Below are 15,956 nucleotides of genomic sequence, written 5' to 3' on the forward strand. Positions count from 1 at the left end.
TTCGGAGACGCAACGCCTCTCCACGCGTCTCTGGCCAGTTCCTCCGGGAACACGAGGAGTGTGGTTGCGATGACCCAGGACGCTGTGCCTTCTGGGCCTTGCGGCACGACTCCCCATCGCTGCACCACTGCGGGTATGTCGACTGTCCCTTTGGTGCCACTTGTACGGTATCTGGGAGCGTGGCTTGCGCTGCCCAACCCGTCACGCTGGCTCATCCGGACGGTTCGACTCGGCTATGCGATTCAATTCGCCCGGCGACCCCCCAAGTTCAATGGCGTGCTCGAGACTTCGGTGGCAGTCCAGGACGCCCCTGTCTTGCGCGAGGAGATTGCTGTCCTCCTGGCGAAGGATGCAATCGAGCCGGTCCCTCCAGCCGAGATGAGGACGGGGTTTTACAGCCCTTACTTCATCGTGCCCAAGAAGAGCGGTGGCCTTCGACCTATCCTGGATCTGCGAGTCTTGAATCGGGCCCTACACAAGCTCCCGTTCAGGATGTTGACGCAGAAACGCATTATCAAATGCGTCCAGCCCCAGGACTGGTTTGCAGCGATCGACCTGAAAGACGCGTACTTTCATGTCTCTATCCTCCCTCGTCACAGACCGTCCCTGCGCTTTGCTTTCGAGGGTCAGGCATGGCAGTACAAGGTCCTCCCCTTCGGGCTCTCCCTGTCCCCCCGTGTCTTCACGAAGGTTGCGGAGGGCGCCCTTGCCCCACTTTGGGAAGTGGGCATCAGGATCCTCAACTATCTCGACGACTGGCTCATTATGGCCCGGTCCCGAGAAGAGTTGTGCGATCACAGGGACTTCGTGCTTCGGCACCTCAGTCAGTTGGGGCTTCAGGTCAACCGAGAGAAGAGCAAGCTCTCCCCTGTGCAGAGAATCTCTTATCTCGGTATGGAGTTAGACTCGGTGAGTATGACGGCACGTCTCACCAGCGAACGTGCCCACTCAGTGCTGAACTGCCTGAGTTCCTTCAGAGGCAGGACAGTGGTACCACTGAAACACTTTCAGAGGCTCCTGGGGCATATGGCATCCGCAGCCGCAGTCACGCCGCTCGGATTGCTTCATATGAGACCACTTCAGCACTGGTTACACTCCCGAGTCCCGAGATGGGCATGGCGCCGCGGTACACATCGTGTCACCATCACACTGATGTGTCGCCGCCTATTCAGTCCTTGGTCGGACCTTGCCTTTCTACGGGCCGGTGTGCCCTTGGAACAAGTGTCCCGGCACGTTGTTGTCACAACAGATGCCTCCAACTCGGGCTGGGGCGCGACATGCAACGGGCAGGCAGCCTCAGGGTCCTGGACAGGACCTCGACTGCTTTGGCACATCAACTGCCTGGAGTTGCTGGCAGTGCATCTAGCTTTGCGACGGTTTCGTCCGCTAGTGCTGGACAAGCACGTGTTGGTCCGCACGGACAACACTGCGGCTGTTTCGTACATCAACCGACAAGGCGGGTTACGATCACGCCGCATGTCTCAACTCGCCCGTCATCTCCTCCTCTGGAGTCAGACGTGGCTCAAGTCGCTGCGCGCTGTCCACATCCCGGGGGAGCTCAATCGTGCAGCCGACGCGCTCTCACGACAGCTCACTTTCCCCGGGGAATGGCGACTCCATCCCCAGACGGTCCAGCTGATTTGGAGTCGATTCGGGGAAGCCCAGGTAGACCTGTTTGCTTCCCACGAGTCCTCCCACTGCCAGCTGTACTATTCCCTGTCCCAGGCCCCCCTGGGCACAGATGCACTGGCACACAGCTGGCCTCGGGCTTTACGCAAGTATGCGTTTCCCCCAGTGAGCCTGCTCGCACAGACACTGTGCAAGGTCAGGGAGGACGAGGAACAGGTCCTGTTGGTTGCGCCTTACTGGCCCACCCGGACCTGGTTTTCGGAACTCATGCTCCTCGTGACAGCCCCTCCCTGGCGCATCCCCCTGAGGAGAGACCTTCTCTCTCAGGGGCTTGGCACCATTTGGCACCCGCGTCCAGATCTCTGGAACCTCCACGTGTGGCTTCTAGACGGGACGCGGCAGACCTAAGTGATCTGCCCCCAGCAGTGGTAGACACTATCACTCAGGCTAGAGCCCCCTCTACGAGGCAGGCCTATGCTCTGAAGTGGAGTCTGTTCACGAATTGGTGTTCTTCTCACCGAGAAGACCCCCGGAGATGCCCGGTCAGAGTCGTGCTTTCTTTCCTGCAAGGTAGGCTGGAGCGTGGGCTGTCACCCTCCACCCTGAAGGTGTATGTGGCTGCCATCGCAGCACATCACGATGCAGTGGACGGCCGGTCCCTGGGGAGGCATGACCTGATCGTTAGGTTCCTGAGGGGTGCCAGAAGGTTACATCCTCCTAGGACACCCCTGATTCCCTCCTGGGACCTCTCTATTGTCCTGGCGGGACTTCAGAGGGGTCCCTTTGAGCCGCTGGATTCGGTTGAGCTGAAGTTCCTGTCTCTCAAGACAGCGCTCCTGATCGCGCTCACTTCCATCAAGAGGGTCGGGGACCTCCAAGCATTTTCGGTAAGTGAAGAGTGCCTTGTGTTCGGGCCGGCCTACTCTCACGTTGTCCTGAGACCCCGGCCTGGATACGTGCCCAAGGTTCCCACCACTCCCTTCCGAGACCAGGTGGTGAACCTGCAAGCGCTGCCCCTGGAGGAGGCAGATCCAGCCTTGTCGTTGCTGTGTCCCGTAAGAGCGCTCCGCATATACGTGGACCGCACCCAGAGCTTCAGAAGCTCTGAGCAGCTCCTGGTCTGCTTTGGAGGTCAGCAGAAGGGGAAGGCTGTCTCTAAGCAGAGGTTGGCCCACTGGATAGTGGACGCCATCGCCTTGGCTTACCATTCCCAAGGCGAGCCGTGCCCCCTGGGGGTGAGGGCCCACTCCACACGGAGTGTGGCCTCCTCCTATGCGTTGGCGCACGGCGCCTCTCTGGCAGACGTTTGTCGAGCTGCGGGCTGGGCGACACCTAACACCTTTGCGAGGTTTTACAACCTCCGTGTAGAGCCAGTTTCCTCCCGTGTGTTGGGTAACAGGTAATTGGCGGGAAGGGCTGGCTGGGTGTCTCGCTTGCTGCGCCATTCCCCCTAACACGGGGATGTGAGCGCCTTCTTCTCCCAGTAGAGTTCCCCGGTTGGCGTACCCTGGTCGAGCATCCTCCAGCACCCTCGGCGTCAGACTTGGCGGAGCAGTCTGTCGCCAGGCCCAGTACTGGCGTTAGCATGCCCGGAGCCGGTCAGCCCCCGTACTGGGCTAGGTGTCCATATGGCTGGGTTCCCTGCGGGTAATCCCATATGTGTATTCTTCCACGGTAAGGTTTCCCTCTTGGCAAACCCGTGTCTTCCCTTGACAGATCGCTCTGTCGGTCTCTTCTGGCAGCCGTCCCATCCCTACTCCAAGGTAGGACCTGCCTCAGAGACCCCTTCCATATGTAGTACTGCCCCCTGGGTCAGTCCATATCAGTATATCCACATGTCACCTCCCTACGGGTAGGATGTGGTCTCCGTAGCGACCCTTCCTAAAGGCTCGCTTCCCCATTGTCTTGCCAGCTGAAAGAACAAATAGGGAAGATTTGAAGCAATCTTTCACTGAAGGTTGAAATCCCTTCCATTTACTTTATGTGGGCGGAACAGCAGCATGGCCTTCTCCAGCAGCGATGTACTCACCCTTTGGCCCCTTCGGTACCAAGGTCAGTGAATTTGCGCTGGGGCTTTGGGAAGGTTACGACCTTAAGCGTAGCTTTTGTGGCACGCCAAGGCTTGTCAACAATTGCAGCGCCTCAGGGTTGTGACAAGGTTCAGGTTATGGCGTTTTCCATAGGACCCCATTTGTCGGTCGACATAACTCGTAGTGACCGACAGATAGGGAACGTCTCGGTTACGTACGTAACCCTCGTTCCCTGATGGAGGGAACGGAGACGTTATGTCCCCATGCCACAACCTTGAACCATTCGCTGTTGCCGGGACACGTTCTCGGCTCCTCAGCGTAAAACCTAATGAGTGGATGCACCTGTCGCCCTATTTATACCCGCTGGCACGGGGAGTGGCTCAGGTGTGTTAATCCACTTGCCAATTTCATTGGCGTTTTCTCTTAAAATCAGAGATGATTGGCCTCCCAAGTGAGACCCCATTTGTCGGTCGACATAACGTCTCCGTTCCCTCCATCAGGGAACGAGGGTTACGTACGTAACCGAGACGTTACATGCAATGCAATTATTATGCATATTTTTTGTAAGTAAAAATTCAAGCTTAAATTTAAAAAACGAAAGTTAGTTTGGGCGGGAAAAAAGTATGGTAAAATTAAACACTTAATTATGTATGGTTACATATTATGCATATGTAATAAACTTTAAAGTTTAAGTTAATTTTAAAAATATGGACAAAAAAGATGCAAATCATTCAAAGACATTGTAATTTTTCAGAAATATGTCAATCAAAACTTAAACTTTTAAAAAAAAGCGAATAAATGCATGTACATCAGAAAAATGTTACAGAAGCACTAATATAATTTATGAGCTAATAAACGTTGCTAGGCAGATTTACGAGCGCTATGAGCCAATCAGCTGCCTGGACTGAGAAGAACAGACTGTACTGAAGAGACGAGAGAAAGAGAGACAGACAGATGTCAGAAAGACACACACACACACACACACACACACACTCACACACACACTCACACTCACACACACACACACACACACACACACACACATACATACACACACACTCACACTCACACACACACACACACAACAGCAACAACACAGAGAAAAACCTGAAACTCTGAAAAGTGTTTTATTTAAGTACGGATTTTGTCTTGCTGTAAGAACGCTTTTTAGTTTCTTTTCTAACAGAAACTCTTGACATCAGATCCATGCAAATCCATAGCACTGATAAAATCTGTTCTTTCTAAAGACTTCTGTGTGCGAGTATTAACTGTATTTGTGTGTCTCACAGCGGATTGTGGAGGAATGCAGACTTCCACTCAACCCACGCCTCCTTCTTCTCAGAACTCAGGTGTTGTGGTGTAGGTGAGTGTTTTCATGTACACAGGTGAGTGTGTGTGTGTGTGTGTGTGTGTGTGTGTGTGTGTGTGTGTGTGAACAACCAGCTGTACTTTTGGAACAGCTAATAAGGGAGTAGCTACAAGTAATGACGATACTAAACTAACTACATTTTTCAGAGCCATGACTGTTTAGAAAACAATGCATCTTTTAGCCGTGCACTACTCTGCTGTCTTTGTCACACTGTGTTGCATAAACAAGCAGAGATAATAAAACATGCATAAAAATTATTACAATTGTGATTGACAGTGAACATGCACAAGATGTTATGGCTTTTTTTTGCAGCAAAGTAAATTTCACTTTGTTAAATTACACACACACACACACACACACATTATTTAATGAATTTAGATTAAATGTATATTTTTACACGTTAATGTTAATTGCAATGACAAACGGCATGTTATATCTTTATTGTAGATAAATAAAATATTAAAAAAGGGGTTTAAATACTAAATATAATTAAAAAAATATTATATAAATCACACACACACACACACACACACACATATATATATATATATATATATAGTTTTACTCATTGAATTTAGAATAAATGTATCTTTTGCATATTGAAATGATTAAAATGAATCACAATTATAATTAATTACAATGAACATGCATTGTTTTGTCAGGTTTTTTTAGCAAAATAAATAAATTATTAATTAATTTCACTTTGAAATATAAACTAAAATAAAAAATAATTAAAAAATAGTTTTATTAATTGAGTTTAGAATAAATCTATCTTTTGGCATGTTAAATTTTTTTTTTTTTTAAATTTCAATAAACATGCATTATTAGCTTTTTTCTGCAACAATAAATTAAAATAGACTACATATACAACATATAATAATTGCTTTCACACTACATTTTTTTTTTTGCATATTAAAATGAATAAAAAGATAATTGCAATGGACACATATTGCATATGTCTTTTTTTTTGTACCAGAAAACATTAGAGATAAATGCTACAAATATTAAATTTTTATTATATAAATGATAACACACACACACACACAAACACAGAAACAAACATACAATAACTGTTTTAATAGTTTACGTTTTGTAACAAAAAACTGAATAAAAAGAATTGTTAAATTCTAAATATATTTAGACTTTGTTATACTAAAAATAATCATATTTTGACTTGGTTTATTAGTTGCACCAATTTAATGTTGTCATGTAAGGAACACCTTCATAGGTTTTTATGTTCTGACTGCAAACATATCATTTATTTGGCATAATATTTATAAAAAGATTTAGGCTCTAAATGTTTGTAATAAGACATTAGTTGCTACACAGGACAAACGTTTAAAGGTTTCTCACATGAACTGTGTGAGCTGAAGACAGATGAAGAGATCAGGGTTTGATGTTGGGATGCAAACCCGTGTTTCCTCCAAACACAGACACTGTTTCTGTTGTGGAAAACCTTTGGTTACATTTGACATCTCCACATACAGCGATAGAGATATTTACAATAAATACAGCGAGGATCCACACGAAACTTCGACTTTTGTCTCTTATGTCCACTGGAAAATCTTCCTGAAGGTCCAGAGATTAGTTTTAATAAAAAGCTGAAGCAAAGCTGAGATTCAGCATCTGACTCATTTATTACAAAGAGTTACAATATAGTTCAACTATCAATATTACAATAAGATCTGGTTAGTTAAACGTAAACGCCTAAATCTGTGAACTGACAATCAACAATGCTTCATAAAGTTAGTGAGTAACACAGGAGTTTATTTTTATCTCTGCCTCTAAAGATTCACACGTTTTCATCGAGACGTAGTTTACTGTGTGTGTACCTCGTGGGACACGTCGTATTTCAGCTTTTACTCAAGTTCAGTGAACAACATCCTCATTAAATCTCACACCTGAGTGAACAGAGTGTGTGTGTGTGTGTGTGTGTGTGTGAGATCCGTCTACTCATTACACTTCCCATGAGAGACGAGCGAATGAATGAACAAGAGTGTATCTTTCACTCCCAGACACCAGCAAGAAAGAGAGAGAGTGAAAGAGAGAGAGAGAGAGAGAGAGAGAGAGAGAGAGAGAGAGAGAGAGAGTGAGAGAGAGAGTGAAAGAGAGAGAGAGAAACATCAGTCCATTGGTCCAATAGAAGCATCTAAAGATTTATGGAGCGGCTCTGGATGTGGTCCAGAAGAAAGCTGTTTTTACCCGGTTCACACACACACACACACACACACACACACACACACAGAGAAGAGGCTATTCTCAACTCTGTTACTGCAGGAAATTGAGAAACACCCACAGAAAAAAAGAGAGAAATTACTGCCCGAGGCTGTTTGCAGGTGTGTGTGTGTGTATGTGTGTGTGTGTGTGTGTGTGTGTGTGTGTATAATGACATGGGTATGACACAGGTATTACAAGGAGAGGGTGACTTATGAGGACATAACCCATGTCCCCATTTTTCTAAACACTTATAAATCATACAGAATGAGTTTTTTTGAGAAAGTAAAAATGCACAAAGTTTCCTGTGAGGGTTAGGGTTAGGTGTAGGGTTGGTGAAGGGACATAGAATATACAGTTTCTACAGAATAAAAACCATTACACCTATGGGATGAACACACTTTACACAAAAACAAACATGTGTGTGTGTGTGTGTGTGTCTGTGAGTTTGAGAGTGTGTGTATGTGTGTGTGCATACGTGTGTGTGTGTGATGAATGATGTAAACAATTTGAACAAATTTAAACTTAAAGTTGCAGTATTACTATTTTTTTTTTTTTGCAATGGAAATAAATGAAAAAAAAACTAATATCAAAGGAAAAACTTCTAAATTAATTATGGTAATGAGAATAAATGGGCTTAATTGTCTTTAAAATATTATTTTAATATTCTATAACGAACTTAATGCTTTTTTTATTCATGCATACAAATTTTTTCAATCAATTAAAAAAAAGTAAAAACATAAACAATTAAATATTTATTTAAATATTATTTTATGTTTTAGTCCAAAATTTAAATGTTAACGTAAAAGTGTAAACAAGTGATTTTATTGTTTTGTTCTTTTCAAAATAAATATGTATATTTTTAATATTTGGTGTGTGTAACTTAAATAGATATTTGTATTTATATCAGATATTTATTAATAAAATATCTTTCAGTATTTGGTGTTGTTTGATAAACACCAAAACAACAATTTATTTTTATTTTTTTTTACATTTATATACTGACTTATTTTATTATTTCTGAGTTGCACAGCACAGAGTTGGATCCAAAATATTTATTTCTGATTTTTTTTTTTTAAGTTCTATAATTATACTTCAAAAATCAGTTGCTAGTCTTTAATACGTAGAAAAATATATATTTTTTAATTTGTAAATAAAACAAAGATTATTGGAGTATCTTTTACAGAAAAATATGAATTTCAGTCTTTCTATTTTGTTTAATTCATGAAAAGTAATTAAACATGAAAGGAATTAGTCATTATTTGTGTTATGTACTAGAAATCTGAGTGAAAATTGTTTCTTCACAAACTTTGTCCCAGCGTAAGCTGCAAGCTTTTATAAATTAAATAAAAAATAAGTAAAAAAATGTAAAAAATTAAATTAAGTAAAAAATATCCAGAATGTTTAGTTATTCTTTTGCACTTTTTAAAATTATCATTATTTATTTTTTTTTTTTTTTTTGTATGTGTGTAGCTTTATTCTGTATTATTAACATTGAAGGTTCTTTCTGTTTTTTATTTTAATTTTAACCGTTCCATTTTTTTTTGTTTTTGTAAAAATTCTATATACTATCATAAAAAAAAATGTTATAAACTGAAAAATATGTTTTTCAGTGTACTCCAAAGTGCAAGCTTTTTTATAAAACGACGGACAACAAGTTTAAATATTCTTTTTTTTAAGGTGATGTAATGATGGTTGATTGACAGCTGTCAGTCAAAAACTATTATGTTGAACCTCAAGATTCCTTTTCACATCACAAAAGCACCTCAGATGAAAAGATCAAGAGCAAAACTAATCAATAACTGCATAATGACACGTTGTAAGCGTTATCTTATCAGCTTCTATGAACAAATGGAAACACACATGCATTTATTGATCCAATTTCACCTAGACATCAAAACTTTATGATAATAATAGCTAACCCTATCAGCATCAGTAGATCTGACCTGATTTATGAGCGTTTCAGTGACGTCCGACTCACACTTTATTATGAACTGTTATTAATTGATGAAGCAAAACTATGGCACAACTTTAATTTCAGTGCCAGAAAGGAAACAAGACATCGGTCCTAGAACAGAGAGAAAGACTCAAACGCGAACAGGAAGTGATGTCAAACTAAAGTTCCTGTTCTCGCTTAATCCTGTCTTTCAGTACCCACAATGCACTTCTGTCTCAAGGCCAACAGTGAGCTACATTTATTCACTCAGTAAAAAAAAATATTGAGATACGAGAAGAGATGAACGAGAGACGGAAAGTCAGATTAGAAATAGGCTCGGCTCGGATTAAGCCCCGCCCCCTACAGGAAGATCAGACTTTCATTTTTACATTAGATTGAGGATCAATTCTTAAAAACATAAAGCGACTAAATCAGAGACGTATTTGGGAAGTGATGAGTGTTTCAGTTCTCTGTTGAGTCACAATGACACCGTCACTCTCTCTTTCACGTGAGCTCAACAACAAAGGCCTGTGTGTGTGTGTTTGTGTGTGTGTCTCTCTCAGTGTGTGTGTGTGTGTTTGTGTGTGTCTCTCTCTCAGTGTGTGTGTGTGAGTTTGAGTGTCTCTCTCTCTCAGTGTGTGTGTGTGTGTGTGTGTTTGAGTGTCTCTTTCTCTCAGTGTGTGTGTGTGTGTGTGTGTGTGTGTGCATGTGTGTGTGTTTGAGTGTGTGTGTGAGAGAGAGAGAGAGAGAGACTGAGTGAGTGTGTGAATGTGTGTGTGTGTGTGAGAGAGACTGAGTGAGTGTTTGAATGTGTGTGTGTGTGTGTGTCTCTCTCTCTCTCTCTCAGTGTGTGTGTGTGTGTGTCTCTCTCTCTCTCTCTCAGTGTGTGTGTGTGTGTGTCTCTCTCTCTCTCTCTCAGTGTGTGTGTGTGTGTGTGTGAGAGAGAGAGACTGAGTGAGTGAGTGTGTGTGTGTGTGTGTGTGTGTGTGTGTGTGACATGGGTATGACACAGGTATTACAAGGAGAGGGTGACTTATGAGGACATAACCCATGTCCCCATTTTTCAAAACACTTATAAATCATACAGAAAGAGTTTTTTTGAGAAAGTAAAAATACACAAAGTTTCCTGTGAGGGTTAGGGTTAGGTGTAGGGTTGGTGAAGGGCCATAGAATATACAGTTTCTACAGAATAAAAACCATTACACCTATGGGATGAACACACTTTACACTAAAACAACCGTGTGAGTGAATGAGTGTGTGTGTGTGTATGTATATATGTGCGCGTTGTTTGTGTGTGTGTGTCTGTTTGTGTGTGTGTGTGTGTGTGAGAGAGAGAGAGAGAGACTGAGTGAGTGTGTGTGAGTGTGTGTGTGTGTGTGTGTCTCTCTGTTTGTGTGAGTGAATGTGTGTCTCTCTCTCTCTCTCTCTCTCTCTGTGTGTGTGTGTGTGTGTGTGTGTCTCTCTGTTTGTGCGAGTGAGTGTGTGCATGTGTGTGTGTGTGTGTGAGAGATTGTATCGGTTCAGCAGAGCTCTTGATTGCATAACTACTGATACAGAAACTTTATCTTTCTTTTGAAATAATGATAAAGACATTTATGGACAATGGTACACACGTTTACTTAAAGACTGAGCTATTTACATAGACACATGCTAGATTTTTATATTTAAAACACATAAATGTCATGCATTTCCTTTGGGCAACTAATATATATATATATATATATATATATATATATATATATATATATATATATATATATATATATGTGTGTGAATATGTAAAATAGAAATTAAATAATGAATCAATAATATTTATATATATATAGTTTGTGCAATAAATACATAATACAATTTCTACAAATTATATGTATTTCTGCATGCATGAAAAAAAAAAAATAATATATATATATATATATATATATATATATATATATATATATATACAATCATGCAAAAAAATTACATATAATTTGTAGAAATTGTATTATGTATTTATTGCATAATAATTAATGTAATGTGTGTGCATGTAAATATAGTATAAATATATGTCTATATACACACACTTTGGAGACAATAAAACAGGTTGTATTGTAAAAATAAGTAAAATAACAAATACTAAAATTAAATAAATAAAAAAAAAACTACTTTTTAAATCACTGCTGGCACCTTATACTATATATATTTTTTTATTTAAATAAACGTCTGGAATTCCAGACGTTTATTTAAATAAAAATGTTATAAAATGTTAAAACTTAAATTTGTCTGTTAAAATGTTGATATCTATCTAAGTTTTGAATAGCTAATTCCTTTTATTTTAGAAAATTATTGTATATTACAAATCCAGTAAAAACTGTAAAATTGTGAAATATTATCCATTTGAACATAATTTACATTACTTTGTATACACACGCACACTCACACACTTCTGTTAGTATTAGAAATATTAACTAATATTAACTAGTATTAGTTAATATTAGAAATATTGTGTTGGATGACCAAAAAAATAGAAAGAGTGCGACTGTCTCTGATTCCAGCTCATCGTGATTTATGAATCATAATTATTACTCAACTTTGACATGAACTAAAAACAGACAGAGATCCTTCAAACAACAGTCAGAGACAGCATCAACAAACACGACTGACAGCTCCACAGAGCCGAGGATTGTGAGCCACACGATCAGAGTCTAAATAGAGATAAACAGAGAACTCCAGAGAAACAAACACAACTTACCAAAGTCTGCTCATACTGCAGCGCGCGCTGCTCCGTTCCGTCCACAGCCATGACTGCAGCTCACACACACACACACACACTCAGGGAGGAGAGCTCGGGAAACACACACGCTCTCCCTCTCAAACGCGTAGACGCGAGCGTGGAAACGCGGCGAGGTGCGCGTCAAACGCGTCCGCGCGGCTCTTGCGTAAACGGCTCACTGCGCGACTGACTTCTGAACTGTGAAAGAAGTTTGTGTTTGTAGAGCGCGGGGCGGGGCTTACAGACGGAAGCTCCACCCACTGCGCGCTCACGCAGCGCGTGTCTACAAACATTCCGAGCGCCCTGCATAGACTGCAGCACAGACACGCTCTGAACATTGAACTAGGCTTCATTGAACAATAATAAATGAAGTACCTGAAGCTGACAATGAAGTAAATGTATAATAATTAGCACAGATGATTAATTTAGCGCTGTAAACGCGCGTGAGGACCAAACACAGCAGAACGGTAGGAAACTTCACTCCTCTTATTATTTCTCTTTTGCTATAGCGATTTATTTTTAGATACGTGATCTGAGTCTTTCATAGAGTTGTTTTATAAACGCAACCTGAAAGTTCCTGTCAGTGTTTAAAAACGAATTATGATTTAATAACGTGTTGAATGAATTTGGTAAGTACAGTATTCAATGTTTCCTTACATAGAGGTTATTAATATAGGCTGAAATATAGTGGGTTTTTTTTATAGTTTAAAGGTGATCTTATGGTGCATTGCTCGTTAAAAGTTAGGCTGTTGAGAAAGACCATTCTTAATTATTTTTACTATATTAAAATGCATTTATTTTTTTTACATTCTTTGGTCGAAGTTTCAAATCTGCACTTCGGAGCCTGTTCGCGACTCGGTTGATTTAGATCGGGACTTCGGAGCCTGTTCGCGACTCGGTTGATTCAGATCGGCACTTCGGAGCCTGTTCGCGACTCGGTTGATTCAGATCGGCACTTCGGAGCCTGTTCGCGACTCGGTTGATTCAGATCGGCACTTCGGAGCCTGTTCGCGACTCGGTTGATTCAGATCGGCACTTCGGAGCCTGTTCGCGACTCGGTTGATTTAGATCGGGACTTCGGAGCCTGTTCGCGACTCGGTTGATTTAGATCGGGACTTCGGAGCCTGTTCTCGACTCGGTTGATTCAGATCGGCACTTCGGAGCCTGTTCGCGACTCCGTTGATTCAGATCAAATGCATTATTTTGCGTTCTATATTTAATTCTACAATATACATCTTTTTTAAATTTTATTCTTATATTTGTATTGTTTACTTTTATTTCATTCTTACGTAGCTATATTTATGTATATTTTCATCCGTGTTGTTTTCTTTAATAATTGCACTGTCCATGGAGTGGACCCGACTCACATTTCACTGATGGTTATATATGCTATATATAATTTTGTATGTGACGAATAAAAATCTTGAATCTTGAATCACATGATCTTCAGAAATCATTCTAATATTATGATTTATTATCAGAGTTGTGCTGCTAAACTGTGATACTCTTTCAGGATTCTTGGATGAATGAAAAGTTAAAAAGAAGAGCATTTATTTAAAGCATTTATTTAAAGACTTTTCTAACAATAAACACTAGATTTCAAAAGTTTGTGGTCAGTAAAATGTATTCTTTTTTTCTAAAAAAAATATAGAACTCTTTTAGGATGTAAAGAAAAATTTGTAAAATATTTGAAATATATTTTGAGTTAAAATACAACGTGATTGAAATTTAACAACTAAATAGTAATTTAATAATTAAACAAGCTTAATTCATACACTACTATCTATCTATCTATCTATCTATCTATCTAGTCACTATTTTTTTTTTTGCATGTACTGATATTGTTTCAATAGCATCAATGTCACTAATGTATTTCGACACATGTTAAAAATAAAATAATAACATACCATAAAGATGCCTAAAAAAACGGTCTAGGTACGGTTTTGAATTACAATACTGTTATATAGAACGATTTTGCATCTTATGCAAAATATGTCCAATGTGATTACTTGTAAATATTTTATGCACAGCCATTTTATTTTCAGAATTGACTCAATTTACCCGAATTTACCCTAATATAGACCCTATTTTGCTCTAGTATTGCCTATCTCGGATGTGTAATTGTAAACAGCAGACAGAAATAATGCAGCAGTTGTTTTAACTACGCGTGGAAGCAGATGCTTTTATCCAGAGATGATCAATCAGACTTTAAAGACTCTTTTATTTATTGATAAGATGAAAGAAGCTGAAGCTCGAGCGGATCTGTTGAAGATCAAACATTCACCTCAAAAAAGCGCCTGGGTAACTTTAAATATACAAAAGCACAAAAATATTACAGCGCATGCGTATAAACAATCAGTGAACACACGCTTATGACCGCGAAACCTTTATTTGCTTCTCACAAACATGGACGCTTTTAAATAGTAATATTCCCATTAAGTTAAGAATTTTTTTTTATGTTGCCATCCTTTTTTTCTTTTCTTTTGATGATACATTCCATTGTATCATTTCGCAAACATTATGAGAACGTTCCTTTTGAATGTTTTCTGAACGTTCTAAAACAAGAAATAACATTTAAAACGCGTTAATGAACGTTAAGAACATCAACCTCACCGTGATGTTTCTCAGTAAAGCCTTAAACTTCTGTAACTTCACACTTTATCAGCTTATTAAAAGTTTAAAGAGGTGAAAGTAAATGAATAGCATGCTTTGTTCTGGATCTGGGTGAATAGGCTAAACACTTCATGACTTACTAACATTGCTCAGACTAATGTCAGCAATTTTTGTCATAGTAAAAATATTTATTTAGAAAGAACTGAAGTTTTGACATTTGAAATAGTACTAAAATATTCTAAAATATAATAAAGCATTTGCAAGATATTTTAAATAATTAAGAGGCATAGATGTCTCCATCTTCTGGTGATATTCAGTATCAGCGTCCATCACTGTGGGCTTTAAATCATAAAAGCACAACGAGATACTAATACAATGTGCATGTATGTATTTTTCCTAATTATTTTATTTTTATATTATTTTATATTTTATATAAATTACTTTATTTAAATTTTAGTTTTTAGTTTTAGTAATTTGTTTGTGTGTTTTGGTTATTTTTAATCAATTATTTAGTGTAATTTTAAAACAAATTATTTTACTTACATTTTACTTAAAGTTGTAGTCCTTTAGTTGTGTGTTTTGGTTATTTCCATTATAAAAAAAAATACTTTAATTTTATTTATTTTTTTCCATTATTCTATTTTATTTTATTGTTTACGTTTTTAATTTTATTTTTTTTCACAAAATTTTAGTTAAACTTTTAGACATTATGTTGTTCATTTTGGTTATTCTCATTATTTTATTTTTAATAAATTATTTTAATTTTAAAATAAATTATTTTATAAAACATTTAGTTAAACTTTTTATGTGTTTTGATTATTTCGATTATGATTATTATTTATATAGCTTTTATATAGTTATAATTATTATAGATTTTTATAGTATTTATTTAAATTTTAGTTATTCTAGTACATCAAGTTTCAGTAAACTAAATAAAAATGAGAAATGTAGCTGAAATACATAATGAAAATGCGAAAACACATACACAAGGAGACTTATCATATCTTTTGCTTAACATTAGAAAATATATATATTTTTTTAGAGATCAGAAATGCACATTATGGCCGTTATCAAATTCTCTATTAGTTCATTGTAGTGTAAAGTAAACATATTAAATAAAGTCTTTGCATTGTGTGTGCTGGCATTATTTCAGCTCAAGTGTGTGTGAAGATCAGTGTGTGTTGTGTTCGCTGTCTGCTTCAGGGATCTTCATGTACTCTACGTGTGTGGCGTTCCTTCTGGAGTAGAGATGACAAACAATCAGGTTAATGATTATATCTGAGGAGAGAGAAAGAAGGTCTGGAGATTTCTGTGAAGAATCTGAAGGTATGACAGAATGAACTAGTGGAAAATCTGACGCAGATTTATCTGGATCGCTTCAAAATTAAACACAAGTAAAGATTATACAGACAT

General features: G+C 39.2%; 1 protein-coding gene across 1 annotated transcript in view; it reads right to left on the reverse strand.

Moving 5' to 3' along the window:
* LOC128029407 (chloride channel protein 2-like) overlaps positions 1–12,108 on the reverse strand; it is a 51,565-nt gene extending 39,457 nt beyond the window's left edge. The window contains exon 1 of the mRNA XM_052617186.1: positions 11,910–12,108. Coding sequence (XP_052473146.1) covers positions 11,910–11,960 — 51 coding nt within the window. The 5' untranslated portion in view covers positions 11,961–12,108. The remainder of the gene's footprint in view (positions 1–11,909) is intronic.
* Between the last annotated feature and the right edge of the window lie 3,848 nt (positions 12,109–15,956).

The sequence above is a fragment of the Carassius gibelio genome, chromosome A15 (genome assembly GCF_023724105.1).
Source record: "Carassius gibelio isolate Cgi1373 ecotype wild population from Czech Republic chromosome A15, carGib1.2-hapl.c, whole genome shotgun sequence".
In the NCBI taxonomy this organism is placed as follows: domain Eukaryota; kingdom Metazoa; phylum Chordata; class Actinopteri; order Cypriniformes; family Cyprinidae; genus Carassius; species Carassius gibelio.